Source organism: Pimephales promelas, chromosome 5 (assembly GCF_988280905.1).
Source record: "Pimephales promelas chromosome 5, fPimPro1.hap1.1, whole genome shotgun sequence".
NCBI lineage: Eukaryota > Metazoa > Chordata > Actinopteri > Cypriniformes > Leuciscidae > Pimephales > Pimephales promelas.
Window position 1 is genome coordinate 37,106,728 of NC_142773.1, and position 23,500 is coordinate 37,130,227.

At 38.7% G+C, this 23,500-nt stretch overlaps 1 protein-coding gene across 4 annotated transcripts in view; it reads left to right on the plus strand.

Moving 5' to 3' along the window:
* prkag2b (protein kinase, AMP-activated, gamma 2 non-catalytic subunit b) overlaps positions 1-23,249 on the plus strand; it is a 36,704-nt gene extending 13,455 nt beyond the window's left edge. For 2 of the 4 annotated variants that reach the window (XM_089131425.1, XM_039677259.2), the window contains exons 4-16: positions 11,823-12,034; positions 14,154-14,205; positions 14,668-14,777; positions 16,298-16,379; positions 16,947-17,005; positions 17,928-17,973; positions 18,234-18,288; positions 18,554-18,680; positions 18,770-18,935; positions 19,052-19,089; positions 20,040-20,186; positions 21,042-21,135; positions 22,413-23,249. In XM_089131425.1, coding sequence (XP_088987551.1) covers positions 11,823-12,034; positions 14,154-14,205; positions 14,668-14,777; positions 16,298-16,379; positions 16,947-17,005; positions 17,928-17,973; positions 18,234-18,288; positions 18,554-18,680; positions 18,770-18,935; positions 19,052-19,089; positions 20,040-20,186; positions 21,042-21,135; positions 22,413-22,444 — 1,220 coding nt within the window. In that variant the 3' untranslated portion in view covers positions 22,445-23,249. Of the gene's footprint in view, positions 1-4,785; positions 5,457-11,822; positions 12,035-14,153; positions 14,206-14,667; positions 14,778-16,297; positions 16,380-16,946; positions 17,006-17,927; positions 17,974-18,233; positions 18,289-18,553; positions 18,681-18,769; positions 18,936-19,051; positions 19,090-20,039; positions 20,187-21,041; positions 21,136-22,412 lie in introns of all 4 variants that reach the window. The other 2 variants (XM_039677260.2, XM_089131426.1) reach the window with 2 other exon arrangements.
* Positions 23,250-23,500: the final 251 nt, after the last annotated feature.

Here is a 23,500-nt window from a genome sequence, read left to right on the forward strand (position 1 = left end):
GCTTCCTCAAGAACCAATGAGGTTCATTCTCATGTTACGCATCACGTTTGAGCTTCCTCAAGAACCAATGAGGTTCATTCTCGTGTTACGCAGCACGTTTGAGCTTCCTCAAGAACCAATGAGGTTCATTCTCGTGTTACGCAGCACGTTTGAGCTTCCTCAAGAACCAATGAGGTTCATTCTCGTGTTACGCAGCACGTTTGAGCTTCCTCAAGAACCAATGAGGTTCATTCTCATGTTACGCATCACGTTTGAGCTTCCTCAAGAACCAATGAGGTTCATTCTCATGTTACGCATCACGTTTGAGCTTCCTCAAGAACCAATGAGGTTCATTCTCGTGTTACGCATCACGTTTGAGCTTCCTCAAGAACCAATGAGGTTCATTCTTGTGTTACGCATCACGTTTGAGCTTCCTCAAGAACCAATGAGGTTCATTCTCGTGTTACGCATCACGTTTGAGCTTCCTCAAGAGCCAATGAGGTTCATTCTCGTGTGTTATGCAGCACTTTTGAGCTTCAGCAAGAACCAATGAGGTTCATTCTCGTGTGTTATGCAGCACTTTTGAGCTTCAACAAGAACCAATGAGGTTCATTCTCGTGTTACGCATCACATTTGAGCTTCCTCAAGAACCAATGAGGTTCATTCTCGTGTTACGCAGCACGTTTGAGCTTCCTCAAGAACCAATGAGGTTCATTCTCGTGTTACGCATCACATTTGAGCTTCCTCAAGAACCAATGAGGTTCATTCTCGTGTTACGCATCACGTTTGAGCTTCCTCAAGAACCAATGAGGTTCATTCTCGTGTTACGCAGCACGTTTGAGCTTCCTCAAGAACCAATGAGGTTCATTCTCATGTTACGCATCACGTTTGAGCTTCCTCAAGAACCAATGAGGTTCATTCTCATGTTACGCATCACGTTTGAGCTTCCTCAAGAACCAATGAGGTTCATTCTCGTGTTACGCATCACGTTTTAGCTTCCTCAAGAACCAATGAGGTTCATTCTTGTGTTACGCATCACTTTTGAGCTTCCTCAAGAACCAATGAGGTTCATTCTCGTGTTACGCATCACGTTTTAGCTTCCTCAAGAACCAATGAGGTTCATTCTTGTGTTACGCATCACTTTTGAGCTTCCTCAAGAACCAACGAGGTTCATTCTCGTGTTACGCATCACGTTTGAGCTTCCTCAAGAACCAATGAGGTTCATTCTCGTGTTACGCATCACGTTTGAGCTTCCTCAAGAACCAATGAGGTTCATTCTCATGTTACGCATCACGTTTGAGCTTCCTCAAGAACCAATGAGGTTCATTCTCGTGTTACGCAGCACGTTTGAGCTTCCTCAAGAACCAATGAGGTTCATTCTCGTGTTACGCAGCACGTTTGAGCTTCCTCAAGAACCAATGAGGTTCATTCTCGTGTTACGCAGCACGTTTGAGCTTCCTCAAGAACCAATGAGGTTCATTCTCATGTTACGCATCACGTTTGAGCTTCCTCAAGAACCAATGAGGTTCATTCTCGTGTTACGCATCACGTTTGAGCTTCCTCAAGAACCAATGAGGTTCATTCTCGTGTTACGCATCACGTTTTAGCTTCCTCAAGAACCAATGAGGTTCATTCTTGTGTTACGCATCACTTTTGAGCTTCCTCAAGAACCAATGAGGTTCATTCTCGTGTTACGCATCACGTTTTAGCTTCCTCAAGAACCAATGAGGTTCATTCTTGTGTTACGCATCACTTTTGAGCTTCCTCAAGAACCAACGAGGTTCATTCTCGTGTTACGCATCACGTTTGAGCTTCCTCAAGAACCAATGAGGTTCATTCTCGTGTTACGCATCACGTTTGAGCTTCCTCAAGAACCAATGAGGTTCATTCTCATGTTACGCATCACGTTTGAGCTTCCTCAAGAACCAATGAGGTTCATTCTCGTGTTACGCAGCACGTTTGAGCTTCCTCAAGAACCAATGAGGTTCATTCTCGTGTTACGCATCACGTTTGAGCTTCCTCAAGAACCAATGAGGTTCATTCTCGTGTTACGCAGCACGTTTGAGCTTCCTCAAGAACCAATGAGGTTCATTCTCATGTTACGCATCACGTTTGAGCTTCCTCAAGAACCAATGAGGTTCATTCTCATGTTACGCATCACGTTTGAGCTTCCTCAAGAACCAATGAGGTTCATTCTCGTGTTACGCATCACGTTTTAGCTTCCTCAAGAACCAATGAGGTTCATTCTTGTGTTACGCATCACTTTTGAGCTTCCTCAAGAACCAATGAGGTTCATTCTCGTGTTACGCATCACGTTTTAGCTTCCTCAAGAACCAATGAGGTTCATTCTTGTGTTACGCATCACTTTTCAGCTTCCTCAAGAACCAACGAGGTTCATTCTCGTGTTACGCATCACGTTTGAGCTTCCTCAAGAACCAACGAGGTTCATTCTCGTGTTACGCATCACGTTTGAGCTTCCTCAAGAACCAATGAGGTTCATTCTCATGTTACGCAGCACGTTTGAGCTTCCTCAAGAACCAATGAGGTTCATTCTCGTGTTACGCAGCACGTTTGAGCTTCCTCAAGAACCAATGAGGTTCATTCTCGTATTACGCATCACGTTTGAGCTTCCTCAAGAACCAATGAGGTTCATTCTCGTGTTACGCAGCACGTTTGAGCTTCCTCAAGAACCAATGAGGTTCATTCTCGTGTTACGCATCACGTTTGAGCTTCCTCAAGAACCAATGAGGTTCATTCTCATGTTACGCATCACGTTTGAGCTTCCTCAAGAACCAATGAGGTTCATTCTCGTGTTACGCAGCACGTTTGAGCTTCCTCAAGAACCAATGAGGTTCATTCTCGTGTTACGCATCACGTTTGAGCTTCCTCAAGAACCAATGAGGTTCATTCTCGTGTTACGCAGCACGTTTGAGCTTCCTCAAGAACCAATGAGGTTCATTCTCATGTTACGCATCACGTTTGAGCTTCCTCAAGAACCAATGAGGTTCATTCTCATGTTACGCATCACGTTTGAGCTTCCTCAAGAACCAATGAGGTTCATTCTCGTGTTACGCATCACGTTTGAGCTTCCTCAAGAACCAATGAGGTTCATTCTCGTGTTACGCATCACGTTTGAGCTTCCTCAAGAACCAATGAGGTTCATTCTCGTGTTACGCATCACGTTTGAGCTTCCTCAAGAACCAATGAGGTTCATTCTCGTGTTACGCAGCACGTTTGAGCTTCCTCAAGAACCAATGAGGTTCATTCTCATGTTACGCATCACGTTTGAGCTTCCTCAAGAACCAATGAGGTTCATTCTCATGTTACGCATCACGTTTGAGCTTCCTCAAGAACCAATGAGGTTCATTCTCGTGTTACGCATCACGTTTGAGCTTCCTCAAGAACCAATGAGGTTCATTCTCGTGTTACGCATCACGTTTGAGCTTCCTCAAGAACCAATGAGGTTCATTCTCATGTTACGCATCACGTTTGAGCTTCCTCAAGAACCAATGAGGTTCATTCTCGTGTTACGCATCACGTTTGAGCTTCCTCAAGAACCAATGAGGTTCATTCTTGTGTTACGCATCACGTTTGAGCTTCCTCAAGAACCAATGAGGTTAATTCTCATGTTACGCATCACGTTTGAGCTTCCTCAAGAACCAATGAGGTTCATTCTTGTGTTACGCATCACGTTTGAGCTTCCTCAAGAGCCAATGAGGTTCATTCTCGTGTGTTATGCAGCACTTTTGAGCTTCAGCAAGAACCAATGAGGTTCATTCTCGTGTGTTATGCAGCACTTTTGAGCTTCAGCAAGAACCAATGAGGTTCATTCTCGTGTTACGCATCACATTTGAGCTTCCTCAAGAACCAATGAGGTTCATTCTCGTGTTACGCAGCACGTTTGAGCTTCCTCAAGAACCAATGAGGTTCATTCTCGTGTTACGCATCACATTTGAGCTTCCTCAAGAACCAATGAGGTTCATTCTCGTGTTACGCATCACGTTTGAGCTTCCTCAAGAACCAATGAGGTTCATTCTCGTGTTACGCATCACATTTGAGCTTCCTCAAGAACCAATGAGGTTCATTCTTGTGTTACGCATCACGTTTGAGCTTCCTCAAGAACCAATGAGGTTCATTCTCGTGTGTTATGCAGCACGTTTGAGCTTCCTCAGGAACCAATGAGGTTCATTCTCGTGTTATGTGGCAAATTTGAGCTTCTGCAAGAACCAATGAGGTTTGTTCTCACGCTCTGTTCATCATATAAAATAAATTGTGTCTCTTCAGAAAATTTGGACTAAACCACAGATTCAAATGTATTCGCTTTACAGTCTCAATATTAACTTTTTGAAGCATCAAAATATTATTATTAATAATAATAATAGCCTATTATACACGAAGAGTTCAGATGCAAAAGCCTCTAAGTGCCATTTGAAATTTTCTTCTAGAATAATAATTTTTTATTAAGCTTGTATATTAAAGTTCAGTAATTTCACATAAATGACATTTTGATGACATTCATATATTGCATTCATATATTTACTGTAGTAATTCAATTTAAGAATTTTATTTATTTAAGGGGAAGTCAAATGGCATAGCAAAACTGAAAGTTTTAGAAATAGGAACATCAAGAGGAACGTGGGAGGGTGACACAAAGACCAAAAAAACAAACCAAAAAAATACATTAGCAGAGTAAAAGAAATGTAGTATCTGTATGCAAATTCAGTGGCCAAGCAAATAGTGTGGCTATAGCTTGTGTTGCATGGTCTCATTTTACAGCAGCTTCCTGCCATGTATGCTATTTTAAAGACACACAGCTGCACCTGACAATTTCCTGCAGAGAGGGCAGGACTGCACGCTCCACGAACAGAGAGTGAGAGAGAGAGGGAGGAGGAGAAGAGAAAAGCGAGAGGAGAGAGAGAGCAGGCGGATGAGTGAAGAGAGGCATCACTTCTGAGACAATCTGCGACACTGGGGGTCCTTAGCATGTCTGCCTTTCGTCAGCAGGGTCTGCTCAACTGACACAGTAAGCAGAGTGACGGACTGCACATGCTCCATGGAGACAGGGGATCAATAGCACTGGGATACAGCCAATGCCGGGATTTCATTTCTACAAAGGGTACTAAAGCATTACAAGTGGACTGCTGGGACATGTGACAACTGTAAAGATCAGACCGAAAACACAAAGAGACTGGCATAAGAGACACTTCTGAAGGCACTAGTTTGGCTCCATCATCTAGAACTGGTGGTTTCATTACGAACGAGAACCTCTTCTGGAATCCAGGACATTTGCTTTAGCTTCTCTGCTATCCGAACAGGATCTCTGTGTTGTGCATTAGGAGGGTATGGTCGATCATCAGGTCGGACGTGAGGCCTGCTGGTTCCCATGAAGAGGTTTGGCAGTTTGCGTCGGACAAAGAGGCGCAAGGACGACGAGCTGCTCACCGGGAGACGCCAGTCGGAGTTGGAATGTCCGTCTGGTACGGTACTAATCAGGATGTGTCTCTGTATAGAGCCTTCAGCTAGACATAACAGTATTGATATTTGCCTGGCAGTGGAATGTTACAGCCTTGTGCTATTATGAGGCAGGGATTGGCTGTGTTGTTCGTCAATTGGTCATATTTGTATGTTGTATAAAGTGCCATGACACATATTGTTGTTTGAACTTGATCAATCATTTATGATCTGCTGACTTGGCTACTAATAGACATTCCAGTGTACAGTTGGTCTGCATGGTCCACATTGAGCCTGTGTATTATGTATATCTTTATTAATCAATTGGAAGGGAAACTCTTTTCAGAGCTAATTTGGTTCAGGGTCTACCCCGAAACCGTCAGCTGATGCCTTCGTCACAGTGATGCAAACACAAATGTGGCTGTGTGTTCCATTAGGAGTAAAACTTACTAAACTTAAATTGAAGTGGGAAATAAAACTCATATGTTTTGCTATTGCATACTATATTATATCGAAATGCATACTATATATGGAGATGTAAAACTTGACTTTGGACAGACTTTGAGGGGATTGTAATTTTTCGATTGTTAAAATATTTTCAATATGCTTGAAACAACTAAGTAAGCTGTTCCAATAGGGGATTATCACGCTGATACATAGTACTTCCGGATTCTGTGATCTTTGTGCACTGCCACTTCCGTTGAATCACTGATCTCGCTGGTGAACTGATGACGGATTACACTTAAGTTTATTTATACGGCATCCCTGGTAAATTGATTCACTAAAGTGCCGGCTGCAAACAAACGTGCTACCTTGTTTTATTTTAAAGTTTTAATCCACTTCTTCCTTATACTCAATTTAGTCCATGAAAACTTACGTAGGGTTGGCATTGTTGGTTAGATTTACAAAGTGGAACAGAGCAGTGACATAAATAGCATTCGTCTCAGCCATTGTTGAACTGCGTCGGCAGTGGACATGCACAAAGTTGACAAATCCCGCCCATGAAACCCGGAAGCGTGATAATCCCCTATGAGGTTAAGCTGTAAATTGATTTTATCTAAAAGTATAAACACATTATCTTGCTTGTTTTGGGTGTTCTTAACAGACCAACATAATGATAGCAATATTAGCTCAACCAATGGCATGGGTTTGGGGTGGGAATATCTATTGGCTGAGCAATTGAAGATGAGGGTAGTGTTTGGTAAATCTATTTGGAAAGCCAATATTTTTGAAATACTGTACGACACTGCTAGTAGTGTAGAAATGAAACACGTTTAAAGAACACCTTTTAACCCTAAAACCGTATTCTGGACAAATGTGGGCAAATTTATTTTTAAAAAATACTTCCCTTGATCTGAGCGGTACAAGACTTGGCTACTTTTCCTAAGTTTGCCTCCTGAACACACACACTTTTTTTTTTACTCAATTCTACAATGTTAAGTGGGTGAAAAAAAACTCCTTAATCTTGTATTTGGGTCAAAAATGGATGCCCATAGAAATGAATGGGAAAAAATTTTCCCATTCAAAAACAGCAAAGTCACTTCATCTTTAGGTTTTAGCTCTAAGAACTTATTGGAATGATATTTTAATGTAGTTAAAAAAATAAAATAAAAATAAAACATAAAAATAAGCATAATTTACATAGAAAATATGGTACTTTTTGAAGTAAATAAATTCAAAGATACCCCCAAAATAAAAAAAAACACCATAAATGGATAGACAAAACTTTATCGAAGACAGTGATATAACATTTATAATAAATAAAAATTAGGATCACACCTGGGTCCTATGTGCCCACATTTGCCCACAATTACAGGATTAGGGGCTATAAAATGAACACGGTTTGAGGGCTACTACATGTCCAGTATGTCTGGTTACGTGTACAAATGACCTGAATCATATCATATGATGGGTCACATTATATCAGCCTGACTGGAGAGTTGTATTAGAGTCGCAGTGGTGTCCTACTGTGTATCACATGAAATAGTGTTCCTGACGCAAACCAAACAGGCTCAGGTTGCCTCACCACAAAATTTGAATTAGGTTTAGGCTTAGGATATAATGTAGATTAGGATTAGTTTGAAGATTGATTTTCAGAGGCAGTATGTTTCCTGACTGACTATCATTTGCTGAATAAGAGCCATTGAAGTGTCTGAAAGCGTTGGCCTCTGTTTCTCAAGTTGCAACTGTTGAAAGCATGACAAATAGTCTTCTTGCTCAATATAGTTATGTACCACGACAGTAATTCAAATTACTGACAAGGAAGAAAACATAATGTAAACGGCATGTACACAATTAGATTAGATGACACTCATTTCTCCAAATGGGTCAAAGGCTATGTGGCCATATTTCAAACTATATCATTATTGTTGAACTGAATTAAGATGTGTAGTCATCCTTAGGTCTCGCAGTAAATGGTGCCATCAAACCAAAATCCCTCATTTAAACAATTCTCTAACATTACCATGGAAAGAAGTCGAACTGGTCTGAGATCAGCATGCCAGCATACACACTAGAGGTCTGACCCTTTGCTGTGAGTGAGTGTTATCTGCCCTTGTGGAATGTGTAGCAGTGGCAAGGCTAAAATAAGAAGCTAACGCAGCAACACACCAAACAGGTCTAAGCCAGCTGGGAGAATGTGGCTAAATGTCAGGAGATAGATAGGAACACAAACTCATGTTCATGTGCACGCATAATGGCTTTTACGGCCCACATATGCTTTATGAGAAGTGTACAGTAGTTTGGGTCCAAGCTCAATAGAATGATATTGGGGATTTACTGTAGTGTACCTTCATCTAACAAGCATCCTTCAGTGTGCGTTAGCGTTACTACTAGTGTGGCATCAGTGATACAGCGCGGATCTCAGCAAAACTGTTCTTATAAGCTCCTCACATTTACCGACATAAATCAAGGGGTGACAGAGAAAACTTGTATTGTATTTCATGCAACCACCTAGCCATGCTGGAGGAAAAGGCCTGAATGGATAGGATGGAGAGGCTGTTATGACGAAGACTTAGGGCCAATCCCAATTCTACCCCTTACCCCTTCCCTTTCCCCTAGCCCTACCCCTTCGCCTTCCCCTTGACCCCTAGAAACAGAGTGGCAATGCGTAGGGGTGAAAATATTCCCCTAAGAAATGGGACACCACTACGCCTCCGTTAAACGTCATTATAAGTCGTCGCTAGCGCCTACGTCACAGGATATGCGGCGATGTTTATCACAACTTCCAAGATCCCGTCGACAGCTGCAGTTATCTCAGTTGCGTGGGTTACAGCTATTTTCTTGCATCTTGTGAAGTTCGAAGGAAACAACGGAGACGACGAAAATATGTTGCGGGACTATCGTTAGCAAACTACAGTAATTTTAGCGATTTTTTTACAAACGTTTCTGTGAAGAAACTGACCGTAAATATGAACACAATATTGAATGTAACATAAAGCAAATCATTATTTGTCGTTATAATACTTATTAAAGCCACAAATACTTAAATTTATGGGTCTCCTTTGTCGCTTGGGCAGCCAGTCTGGGTTAGCAGTGACACTTCTCATACCCCTTCGTTTGAAGTGTGCTCCCGAAAAATCTTCGTTTGAAGGGCTATCTGGCCCTTCACCCTAGCCCTCCCCCTCCAACCAAAAGAGAATTGGGACAGCCCTACCCCTTCACGTGGACGCGCAAAACGGAGGGGAAGGGGAAAGTGAAGGGGTAAGGGGTAGAATTGGGATTGGCCCTTAAAGGGTTAGTTCACCCAAAAATGAAAATTAAGTCATTAATTACTCACCCCCATGCTGTACCAACCCCGTAAGCCTTCGTTCGTCTTCGGAACACAAATGAAGATATTTTTGATTAAATTTGAGAGCTGTATAACTACCACATTGGCTCCTAAAGGACTGCCTCTTGACGGCCCAGAAAGTCAATGAAGAAAATGTTTAAATATCCCAAGTGACTACCGTGGCTCAACTATATGTTTATCAAGCGACGCGAATACTTTTTGTGCGAAAAAACAAACAAAAATAACGAGTTTATTCGACTATTTCTTTTCTTCCTTGTAGGCCAGAACGAGACTTCCTTAGATTTCCACGACGCATGCGCGAGAATTGCGATCTGAAGTAGTGTAAGCTGGTGTGAGCAGATCGCAATTTCGCAATTCTCGCAATTCTCGAGCAGATTGCAATTCTCTTAAATAGTCGAATAAAGTCGTTATTTTTGTTTGTTTTTTCGCACAAAAAGTATTCGCGTCGCTTGATAAACATATAGTTGAGCCACGGTAGTCACTTGGGATATTTAAACATTTTCTTCATGACTTTTCTTGACTTTCTGGGCCGTCAAGAGGCAGTCCTTTAGGAGCCAATGTGGTAGTTATACAGCTCTCAAATTTAATCAAAAATATCTTCATTTGTGTTCTGAAGACGAACGAAGGTCTTACGGGGTTGGTACAGCATGGGGGTGAGTAATTAATGACTTAATTTTCATTTTTGGGTGAACTAACCCTTTAAGATGTGGTCAGGCAAAAAGGTCCATTGTCAATGTGTGCTGCAAGGATAAAAAATGTAAAAAAAAAAAAAAATAGTTTGTAGGCCAAAACCCAGAAACAAGTTAGCATGTTTTTTTTTTTACTTCCAGTTCCATCAACCTGAGGTCAGTGGGTATTTTGAAGTGGTTTTGGTTAAATTACATAAATATGGTCTGTGGTTATCGCAAGCGCTTTGGGTTTATTGTGGCATAGATACATCAGTAATACCCCCTCCTGATATTTTAAAGCTTTTACTTGTTTTGAAAAAGGCAATTGCTTACAAGTGGGTAAATGGGACTACTGGGACTGAAAAGCTCTGTCTCAAATGGCACCCTAAACACTCGGGATGGGCAACGATTAATCGCGATTAATCGCATCCAAAATAAAAGTTTGTGTTTACATAATATATGTGTGTGCAGTGTGTATAATTAATTTGTATATATAAATACCCACACATGTATGTGTATATTTAAGAAAAATGTGTTATTAATATATCAAATATGTATATATAATATTAATTATGTGTAAATATATATAAAGTATATACATGCAAATATTTCATGCGTGTGTGTGTATTTATATATACAAATTAATTATACACACTACACACACATATATTATGTAAACACAAACTTTTATTTTGGATGCGATTAATCGTTGCCCATCCCTACAGAAAGCCGCACCTTTGTGATGTAACCCCAACTGTCGGGAAGAAGTCTGTTTGTGGAGCTCGCTTCAGTGTGGGCTCGGCAAAAGTGCACATCGAGGGCCACAAAGGGGGGTACTCTCGAGCACCCTTCATAAACCTAAAATGACATATGGGAAAACCTATGGTTTCATGGACTTAACAGACATGCGTATGCGGCAGTAATTGTAAGTCCAGGCTTCAAAATTGGAGCTAAACTCCACAGAAGATTGCCCTCCAAGAGCAGGATTGGACACCTCTGGTTTAGAGACAGAAGTGACGCTGCCCTGGAGGTCTAGGAACAGGCGATCTTAAAGGGATAGTTTACCCCAAAAGGACTTTTTTTTCTGTGGAACACATAAGAACATATTTTGAAAAATGAGTAGCCAATAACAGTTTTTCAGAAAAGTTTTTCCTTTTCAAACTACGCTTAACTCTGGGCTAAAGTTGTATTAAACCCAGTTTTACACTTTAGAAGCGGGGTTAGCATCGCTTTTGACCTGGGACTATGAAACCAGCTTTTGCAGTGTTAACCCCACATTCAATTCAATTCAAATTTATTTGTATAGTGCTTTTCACAATACACATTGTTTCAAAGCAACTTTAGAAAAAGTGCATTTCAGAAATGTACATAGAAAAAATCCAGTTAGTTAATTTAGGGAATAACATTGCCGGCATTGGGTCGTCTCTTCACAGGCGTTTAGTCATCTCGCCGCAGGTGTTGGTGCATCTGAGGTCTCCGTGAGAGGCTGGAGACAAACTGGAGCTGACGAACGCTATTTACCTCGGGACTAGTGTCCCGAGATAACAGCAGAAAAGCATATGGGAAATAATTAGTATAGCTGCTGTTCATAATATTAATGCATTCGATCTGATTCAACAGTGGTATAAGGTAATCACTATGTGAATGCTTAGCTAAAGAGATGCATCTTTATAGTTTTAAACTGTGAGTCTGAGCCTTGAACAATATCAGGAAGGCTATTCCAGAGTTTAGGAGCTAAATGTGAGAACGCCCTCCCTTTTAAAATAACTTGAAATACAAAACAGTTATTACTGTAGTATTGCTGTTTTTACTGATTGAATAAATGCAGCCTTGGTGAAACTTCTTTTAAAAACTGCGTAATGTTGTTGTAGGAACACCTTCCTTTCCTATGATGCCACAGATTACATTTTCTTCTATATTGATGCGTCTCACAGGCTCTGGGCTTTTGACTCCCCCCACCACCCCGACGCAGAGTCCAGTTCCCCCGGTCTTCCCTACGGAGACCCCCAGTCCCACGGAGCGTGTGGAGGAACGGCGTTCCCGCTCTCTCTCGTCTCCCCCTGACACAGGTCAGCGCTTCAGCCTGAGCACCGCCACCACCAAACCCCCTATCGCCTTGCACACCTTTAACTCTACCTCACGCCAGGTGAGTGAACATCTTCACATGTGCTTTCTGGGCTTTACTGTAGTTTACCCGTTTTCCCGTAGTGAAGCAAGTCATTTGTGCACCACTAGTGGCACCAGATGGAATTGCAATCTGTATGTTTGAATGGCTTGATCAATTTGAGCAGGGACCTTCAACCAACTAATGGCATATTTATTGAAAAGAAAAACAGAGTTTGCTAATCTTCTACACCGAACATATAAAGTTTGATGTATCTTTTAATATCAACAAGCTGTTGGGCAAACGCTTTTTCTTGTTTAGAAATGTTAGTAGCTCAAGCATCAAATATTTATGGACAGTTAATGTCATAGGGATTGATATTTGTGTCAGCAATGTGTTTGTGCTCCTGCTGGTGCAGCTGAGCTCAAGCACAGGCGTTCTTGATAATTTGATGATGATTGTCTGATTATTTCATATTCGTATTTATCATTAGCAAAAGGTCATCCACTGCATAGTCTGCTTCACTTGCATATCTATAATGAATGTAATCTGTGAAGATATTGGGAAAATTACTTGTAAAGTATGTGCTGGACAGTGTGTTATGAAGTTCACTGCAAAGCATTTATTATTGAGTTAATGCAACTTTGCGACTGTGGGATATAGTCCTAAGATAATGAAATGACACAAACATGAGAAAATATTAACGAGTTACACTTTTAATGTTTTTTTTTACCCTGAATCACGAACCATATGAACATGATTTTAAAATTGGCACATTCACATTTTATGAAATTGAAAAGTTAGGCACTGCATAGCAAATATGAGAAATAAAGTTGCAAATTCACAATTATACGAAACGTTTTACTTTTATTGGGTTTCTTCCACTGCATACATGTTGGGTTGATTTTAAAAAAAAAACTGTTTAAAAAATTATTTAAAAAATATTTAAAAGGACACTTTTTTCGTTTTGTTGAGTAGAAAGAACTTTGTTTAACCATGCTGCCCTTAATTTATTGTTGCTACTTTTTATGTGCCCTTTACGTATATTATTGTTTTACACCTGTTGCAGACTCGAATGTAATCTTAAAATTATGGAAATCCATCACATTTTATTATTGCATTTTTAAATCTATAATAACCTAAACAAACTGTGAATAAACAAATCTATTTTATTTTTTATTTTAAATTATTTACACCAAATAAAATTGTATCCCAGTTGTGGTGTTGTCATTTGCATAATGACCAACAATTTTGTAAAGATTATTCAAAAGTTTGTGTAATTGTTTACCAAGGAGACAACGTGGAGATGAAACGGAAAACGTGATGGGCAAAGAAAACAAAAATAAAGTAAGGTCTTAAAGGTTTAAAAAAAAACGGTCGTAAGAGATTTTCTATCGTGACATTGTTGATGAAATTTTGAATAAGCTTTTTATTAGTGTTTGTGGCTGGAACAGCCAGGCTTCCTTAAGATTTTTGGAAGATTCACTAATATCTTAAAGTATGTAGGCTACCTTATTTCCTCGTCGTGTACTTTTTTGCAGCGACTGCCAAGAGGAGTCAATGTATTGGGTCACGCACTCAGGATGGTTAAAATGTTGACTATGTAGGCGGCTCAGTCGCCAGGGTTTGAGACGAAGCCACAGTGGGTCATTTTAATTTATGCATGACCAATGAATTCGCATTGCGTTGTTTGGATGCGTTCGCTTCAGTGCTTAAACTATTAGGGCAAAATGATCGCTTCAGTTCAGATGCAGAGTTGACATTATACGCTAAAAATGAAGTAGGCTGCCTACTCTACATGTGCCGACTCGTTTGGTCTGACGGCAGAATACAGACGTTAAAAGAAAAACAATATAATCGGACTGTTCCACTGTCACCTCTGCGGGGAAGACCGTCATTTCACCACAGCGCGTAATGAATCTCTAACTGAAACCTGTGCCTGGAAAACATTATGCACATAAGACCACTCTTCAATGTGGTGAACAGACTGCAGACTGCTGTGTTGTGTGTTATTTTATCTTTAAGCAGACCACTTGTTTGAGGAGGAACAGATTTAAAAATGGACGCTACCATTCCATAATGTCTAACAGGGTATTGCTACTAACTTGTCTTGAGGTAGTGATTATTGATGAAGTCATCCGCCCGTGTATTTGTGTTTTAGAGCGGTGTACTTGCGGAAGGCATGCTGGAAAAACTTGAACTTGACGATGAAGGTAAAGGATTACACTCGTGCTCTGTATTGTTTGCTTATTTTATGTCTATACAGCCTAAATTAAATTTTCATCTGTTCTTCTTATGTGTGTTGGATGTAGTTTTTGCATGGCATTGTGGGGAAAAATGTGCTTTTTATTCATAACGTAATTTCACTGTACATTGATTTAATTATACAGTATAATTGAGTTATAGTAAAAGGAATACTTGACACAAAAATGAAAATTCTGTAATCATTTATTACTCACCCTCAAGTTGTTCCAAGCCTGTAGTTAGTAGTTTCTTTCTTCTGCTGAACACAAAATTAGATATTTAAAAAAAAAAAAGTAATCAGCAGAAGAAACAAATTCATACAGTTTTGCAACAACTTGAGGGTGAGAAAATTATGACAAATTTAATTTATGGGTGAATTGTATTAGAGTTAGGTGGTGATTCTGATGATTTCTTCTTTTTTTTTCTTCCAGCTGCTGAAGAGCCAGACAGTGATATTTACATGCGCTTTATGAAATCCCACAAGTGCTATGACCTCATCCCCACCAGTTCCAAACTAGTGGTTTTTGACACTACACTAGAGGTAACTACTTGAATCTTGTAGTTCTTGAATGTCTTCTGTTGTCCAGTATTAGAACAGAAAGAGAAAAGATTTGGTTATGGTGTTTTGGGTTATGTTTAGAATAGGAAAGTATCTTATTAATTCCTGCATATTGTTCTGTTAACACTCTATGCTGCCTTCTATTGTAGAAATAGTTCATGAAACTTGGGAATTATACAATACACATTTCCTCTTCATTCTGTGTGTCAAAAATCACAGCTGTAATTGCACCTGGTACATTCATCACACTGCAAATGGTAAAATTGGGCATATTGAATTCTGGGATATAATATTCCATGCAGTTCGCTTGATTTGCAATTCTGGTGTTCTATAAATGCAGAAAATTGCATATTGAGTGCAGTTTGTTATTATGCTTTTCTGATACTTGCTTTAGTATAAGTCATAGTTACTGTCTTTCAGTTTTGATTCACAGTTTAAACACGTATTGTTTAAATCGTTGTGGTTAATGTTTCATAAGTAAATCAATCTTGAGGTGGTGATGACTGAAATGGACACGGTCTCTTTGAAGTGTATGTGAAGCGGTCGTAAAGCTAGTTTGTTATGGTTAATCAGTAATCATGTGCAGGTATGTGCTGTTATTAGATTTTGGGCTAACACATCCTTATAACCCATTGACCTCGTTGACTTTCCGCTGGCTGAGGGCCCGTTTGAAATATTAAAGGCTTAGAGAAGAGGAGATCAGTGCAGTTTAATGCCTGGACTTTATGTTTGGGGGAGTGACATGATAGTCATACTTCTTTCTGACTTTTCCGAAATGAAATGAGGAAGTGTTATGCCTGTTTGCATTGTGAACATATAAAAATGCTGTGTTTATGGGCCATATTTTGAAAAGGCTTCTATAATGAATTCCAAGTTAATTTTTAATGGATAGCTGAGCCGGAGACTATTTGTGTTAGAAATGTTGCACCAAGGGCCCAAAAATGTGGCAAATGTGAGTAAAGAATGGCATTGGTGAGTAAATAAAACCTTACACACTAGTGGACTGATGGCTTTATTGGTAAAATGAAGAATGAACCACTGGCTGATGTACAGTAAGTGAAATATAGAAACTGACATTTTATAGACTTCTAACATTGTCGTCTTGTTCTATGATGCCTAACATATTGACTATTCTTAATAAAAGTTTTTATTCATAAAGCTCCTTTCCCAAGCTCAAGGTTGCTTTTCAATAAATAAGCAATACTGTATGTTTATCTTCTATGACTGCAAGGGACTGGTGCTGTTTGTTGCTTTGCGGGGAAACATCGTAATAATCCTGTTGTCATAGGGGAAAATATGTTTTAATCAACACATAATACAATCGGTAAGATTTTTTTAAGGCCAAATTTTATTGTCAGGTGTGTAAATGTTTTTGAGCCCTTGTTGCACTTACTCATTGTGTCTCCTGTGATTTTTGGCTCACATGACCAGTTTCTCCAGAAGTGTTTTTAAAGGCATCTAAAAGAAAAGCATTGTTTTATGAATCCTTTGTTCTCTGCTAGGTAAAGAAAGCTTTCTTTGCCTTGGTTGCTAATGGAGTTCGAGCTGCCCCATTATGGGAAACCAAAAAGCAAAGCTTTGTGGGTGAGCAAGGACACATACACACACAGAGACACACAGACATGTGCCCATGCTCTCACCTGCATTTCTGTCGTTCTTTTCACTAGAGTTATGTCTTTTTTTCAGCCATACAGACAGAAAATGTTTAACCTGCTAGTCCATAACACCTCCTGTATTGTCAAAAATAATTAATAATGAAATTAAAACATTGCTTCAGGACATTTTTTGCTCACCTGTTACATAATTGGACATGCTTAGATTGGCAAGCTAACAATAATATGTAAATTGGTTGAAATTCATTGCTCTTTACTTCCTGTCTGGATTGTTTTGAACTGCAGTTAGATATAAGCCAGCCAGTCCAGATGGAATTTGCTGGTGTTTTTCACATTTTCTGTGCTGATATTTTGGGATAAAGTGGATTTAAACATGGTCAAATGTGTTCACTCTTGTTAGACGCTGAAATCATCAAATTATTCATTATCAAAGGTCATGTATAGAACTTTGTAAATAATGGGTGAATTCTTCAGGCAGATAAGTCAGCATGCTGCTAACCGGAGGTTGTACTCTAATGATGGTGTGTTTTCTCAATAGGAATGTTAACCATCACAGATTTCATCATCATACTGCACAGATACTACAAATCCCCGCTGGTAAGGATTCACACATCACAGAAACGGTGCTGGTTTGTTCAGATCTACAAGTAGAAGTGCCATATCTGAAGAAAAACATTTTTGCCGTGCCATTTCTACTGCATGTATTCACTTAAATGAGTAGTTCACTTTTAAAAAACTTTTCATTTACTCACCCCCATGTCATCCAAGCTATCCATGTCATTCTTTCTTCAGTCAAAAAGAAATTAAGGTTTTTGAGTAAAACATTCCAGGATTTTTCTCCATATAATGGACTTCAATGGAAACCAAATGGTTCAAGGTCCAAAAGACAGTTTCAGTACAAACTGCAAACTGTTCAAAGGGCTTTAAAGGGCTTTCTTATCAAGTGAAACGATCGCTCATTTAAAAAAATAAATAAATAAAAAGTTTTATAAGCTCAAATGGTCGCCTTGCTCTGTTCTGTGATGCGCGTTCGTGACTATCCTCTTCGAATCTTTTCCAGAGTCAACTCATTCATTTTGTTTGTTGAATGAACCAAATGACACGAGAAAAGATTTGTTCGTTTTGATAAACGAGTTCGAACAGGAGAGTCACGAACCCGCATCACAGAACAGAGCAAGGCGACCATTTGAGCTTATAAAACTTAAACTTTTTTATTTAATCGTTTCGCTTGATAAGACCCTTATTCATCGTCTGGAATCGTTTAAAGCCCTTTGAACAATTTGCACTGAAACTGTCTTTTGGACCTTGAACCGTTTGGTTCCCATTGAAGTCCATTTAATGGAGAAAAATCCTGGAATGTTTTCATCAAAGACCTTCATTTCTTTTCGACATGGACATCTTGGATGACATGGGGGATGAGTAAATTTTCAGCAAAAGTTTTTTTTTAAAGTGAACCACTCCTTTAATAAATGCTGTTTGTTTTTCCATTTTAAGTCATATTCTGTAACATATGCCTCAGGTACAAATATATGAGCTGGAGGAGCATAAAATTGAGACTTGGAGAGGTAAATATGTTTTCAGTTCACCACTGCTTACACTCATTTGCTATGTAACTGTCACACAATAGGCATTTATGTAGATTTTTTTATTATTATTATTCACTGAAGGGATATCGGGATACACCCGATCATGAAAATCATGTTATTTACTCACACCCATGTTTGGAAATTTGTCTTTTTGTAAATAACACACTATTTTGATTTATTTTCTTTCTTGGTTAACTTTAATGTGCTTTGATTCTTTTCATTTCTGCTTGCATCAACAGAGCTTTACTTGCAAGAAACTTTTAAACCCTTAGTCAACATATCTCCAGATGCAAGGTGAGACACTGGGTCATATTTTTCTATACCTTGTTTTAACATTTTTATTGCATGATGCATGAACCTGTAGGAAACTCTGAAGTGAAGACCAGGAGACTCTGGTGTATCTTCAGAAGGATTCTTTATTGAGAACATGCTGTTTGGTGCTGAAAGTTTGTACATATTTGATGTGCATTCAGTAGTCAGTCCTTAATCATACACACAGCCTCACAAGTGACCAAAGCATCTAAAGACAATCGTTGTTTTGCTGTTTCCCTCCCCCCAGTATATTTGATGCTGTTTACTCACTCATCAAAAATAAGATCCATCGCTTGCCAGTGATCGATCCAGTCACAGGAAACGCCCTGTATATCCTCACACACAAGAGAATCCTCAAGTTTCTGCAGCTTTTTGTGAGTACACCACTTCCTTTAGGCTTACTGATCTTTTATGCATACAATTATTATCATACAAACTAGTATGTGTGTGTGTGTTGTTGTAGGTGTGTGAGATGCCCAAAGCAGCCTTCATGAGGCAGAGTCTGGAGGAGCTGGGCATTGGCACGTACAGCAACATTGCTTTCATTCACCCGGATACACCCATTATTAAAGCGCTGGGCATGTTTGTGGACAGGAGAGTGTCTGCCTTGCCAGTGGTGGATGTTACGGGTAACAACACACTGCTTTTCTAACAGTTATTCTGTCAAGCCTTTCTTAGAAACACATTTTCACTGTACAGATATGTGAATGTCTCATATTTGCTTTCCATCGTTTTCCTCCCAAAGGAAAGGTTGTGGACATTTACTCCAAATTTGATGTCATTGTAAGTTGTGCTTTTAATATACTACTTTAAGTTGAAGAATAACTACTTAAAGAATAATATTAATAAAATAAAATAAAATATTAGTTGTAAAAATTATACAAGGATCACATATCCTATTGTGAAAAGCGCTATATAAATACACTTGACAGAGAAAATTAGAATTGTGTTTTTGTTGGAAAGTCATGGATATTTCTAAATTGAATATATATTTTTTTCTAGTTCTCAATTTTAAAATATTCTGTCAGAAATCTCTACACAAAAACACTACCATTACCGTTAAAAAGTTTAACCTGCTTTGATTTGATTAAATAAAGTAAAAGAAATCATTTAAAAGAAGTGTTTCCTATATTCCTATATTAGTGATGCAAAGCATCATTATTCAAGTCTTCAGTGTCACATGATCCTTCAGAAATCTTTCTAATATGCTGATTTGCTTTCTTATTATTATCAATGTTCAAAACATTTGTGCAGCTTAATACTTTAATGAAACCATAATAGATTTTAATGTTAAAAAGAACGGCATTTATTTGTAATATAAAACTTATGTAACATAGTAAATGTATTTTGTCAGTCACTTTGATGAATTTAATGCATCCTGGCTGAATAAATGTATTCATTTCTTTAATACATGTCATGTATCTATTCATATGTCCCTTCAAATCCATTTGTATCCATTGAATCTAGTTTACATTGAAATGAATTCTGCTTGACCTGAATAAGGTCGATTGGGTACAATAAAGTAAATGTAAGTCACCTGAAGCTGTTTAAACAAAGTGTGTCAAATATGTATTTCCGTACAATAAATATGTGATGCTGCATCACATGTATGTTTACTCATTAGGATTGATTAGTAATGACTAGTGATGTGTAGTAGTGTATAGTTCAGCTGTATGTGGAGGTTCAATAGCGTCGCTTTCTGTGTGTGTGTGTGTGTGTGTGTGTGTGTGTAGAATCTGGCTGCTGAGAAGACCTACAATAATCTGGACATCACCGTGACTCAGGCTCTGCTGCATCGCTCACAGTACTTCGAGGGTGTTATGAAGTGTTATCGACATGAGACCCTGGACACTATAGTGGACAGGATTGTCAAAGCTGAGGTGAGAATTACTCAATGCACACATCACCCATGGGAAGAAAAACTGTTTACAGAGAGCAAACGCTACCCACAGGAGTTACGTCCCCACTAGAAATGAAATCCCACTTGCGATGGACCGTTTAGATGCTTTACTCCTCGGAGTAACATATATATTTTTTAATGATAAAGAACTAACATTTGTGCTTTTAAACCCTCAAGTCTGCTTCCATTATGGGTGCATTACTTTAAATGTTAGGGTTTTTGCAGTCTACATATGGCACATTTTAAAAATATTTTACGTGGTAATCAACGGCATGCCACAGACTCACTCTATTGAAAATAATCTATTTAAATACTTCATTAAAGTCAACATGAAATCAAAATCGACCATTCTTTTTTTCTTATGGAATATTGCAGTATAAATGTTTTATCCATGCTCATCATCTTTTTTTATTTTATTATTTAATGTGCCCTCTTAATTGTTAATCAAAATAATTTCCCCTCCCTCTTGTAGCATCTCTTCTCTTCTCCGATGACGTGTTTACAGGCCCGAGGGCGGGACAACCTGTCACTCAAATGACATCACAGCAATAGCAAACCACAACCATCCATTCAATTCCCCATTAGCAAAATCAAGTCCTGCCTTACTTTTTTTTTTCTAGTCTGAGAAGCTGTTTGAATCAGATATATGAAAAGCAAAAAAGGCTATTGCAACTTCCACTTAAAATGCCAAGCTCAAAACCATTTCATTTGGAGTTAATTTGACTACATTGTAGTTTTTCTGTGAACATCTTTGTGTGTTACTGTCACACATGACAGCGTTGTAAAATCCCGGTGCTCCAGCTGAACGGCGCCTGATTGTGTTTGTAATCTGCAGGTGCACAGGCTGGTAGTGGTGGATGAGAACTCCAGCATCGAGGGCATCATCTCTCTGTCTGACATCCTGCAGGCGCTGGTACTCACCCCCGCAGGTATAGACGCACAGAATTCCTAATCCAACCCTCCATTTCACTTTCCTTATCTCCTCTCCACTCTTCCCCGGACACAACCTTCCTCTCCTCGGACATCTGCCACTCGAGTGTCCCTCTCTGACCCCCTGACCACAGGTACAGCCACACAGGCTGGGTTCCGATTGGCTTGTTTCATTGTGCTGGATGTAGGTGTGTATTTTTAATATAATACACGTCGTGATGGCATCGTTACAAGCATTTCTTTTATAATGCAGACCGCTTGTATATGACTGCAAGTTGACCTGACAGACTCTGTCAATGGCAAACTAATCAATATGAGACAGAAATAGCTGTCTGGTTCAATACTGATTGGAATAGAGCATGTGGAACAGCACCCTTGTGAAGCCTGCTGGGAAAACTGCATGAAACGCTCACATGCTCCTCAGCATGATGTCTTTAATGTCTTGAGCTGCTGGAAGCAACACTCTTTTGAAAGCTAAGAAATAAGAAATGTGAGAGCAAGTAAAAATCTGATTTCCAGGCCAGGAAAGGTTATGGAAATCATAAGCCATGGCAATACAAATCCTAATAAAAACTTTTAAAGCCGTTGAAAATCATAGAAATAAAAAACCTTAAAGTCATAAAAAGTCAAATACAATTGTAAACGGTCCTGGAAAAAGTCATGATACTAATGTAAACAATTAAAGAAAATTCATGGAAATTATGAAAATGAATGGGAATTTGTAAAAAGTCACTGGGAAGTCTTGGAAATCAATACTATCATAAAAGTGAGAGAATTGAAGGAAATTGTTAAAATTGTAAAAAAAAAAAAAAAAAAAAGTAAAGCAAGTAAAGTCATTAATAAAATCTTAAAGTTGTAGGAAAGTTCAGAAAAATTTAAATCATAATTCCCTGAAATCTTACAGTAAGTCATGGAAATGTATTTATTGAATTTACATTTTTATTATAAAATATTTAATAGGCTAGAATCAAAAATCAGTTATTCACTAAAATTATATATATATATATATATATATATATAAAAGTTCAGTGATTATTAAAAATGAAAATGTCATTAGTTATTGGACGTGTCACCGAAATGATTTGTGCAGAAACCATATAACCCATTGATAGTTTTGAGCTTGTTTGTGTTTGCACTTCCATTTGTTGCTGAGAGGGTTCAAAACATGCTCATCTTTTTTAAAAACTTGACTTTCTGAGGAGTGTGTGTTTTTGAAAGACTATGGATTGACAGACTTAAGTTTCATTCACTGAATTTCATATTATTTGCCTCACAGGTAGACGCAGAATGGACAGTGTGACAGAATGACAAGACATGCAACATTTTTGGAGGCGAAAGAGAAATTCAAGAAACAAACCAAAAAAGTCCAGATACAGAGAGGAGGACAGCTGAAAGCATTTTACATCCTCACTGAAGGACTGAAATTCTGAAAGCGTTTGAATCTGAAGCTGAGGGAATGGACATGTGATCATAATGCACACGTTACTGGACATGTTTATGGTGAGCCATGTTGAGAATGTGCTGCTGTACTGTACACTGCTTTAAATGCTGGCCTTCACTGACAGTGCTATATCAGACATTGTGTTCTAGCTGGGTCTGCGTTATATCACCAGGCACTGAAATCCACTCCTGGCTGAGTGTTTGACATGGAAATTTGCCTTAAATGAAGACCTCAGTGAGTGTTGATTGTATAGGTTAGCGGAGACCCATAGATGTGCATGTAGTGTAAAAGCAGATTCTTGAGCAATAGGCAAACATCCCTGTTGGTTCAGAGTACCTGCTAGTAAATTGGTGCAAATGTAGACTGATTAGACATGTGGCCATTATATTTCACCTCAAAGAGTGTGTGTGTGTGAGAGATTGTGAGTGAATAATTATTTTCATAACAGGTATGTAATACCAAAAAATAATTTTCAGAATTCTCATTAGAAAGTCAAAAAGCAGTAAGTTCTTGTCTTTTTAATTTTTGCAGAAATAACAGGCAATAGAACAAATAGTATAATACATTCATGTTTATTTAAACAATATACAATTCAAAGTGTACAGTTAAAAGAGTAGTTCACTTTTCAAAAAACTTTTGCTGATAATTTACTCACCCCCATGTCATCCGAGATATCCATGTCATTCTTTCTTCAGTCGAAAAGAAATGAAGGTTTTTGATGAAAACATTCCAGGATTTTTCTTCATATAATGGACTTCAATGGGAACCAAACGGTTCAAGGTCCAAAAGACAGTTTTAGTGCAAACTGTTCAAAGGGCTTTAAACGATTCCAGACGATAAATAAGGTTCTTATCAAGCGAAACGATCGATCATTTTAAAAAAAAAAGTAACAAAGTTTTAAGTTTTCTGTTCTGTCATGTCTC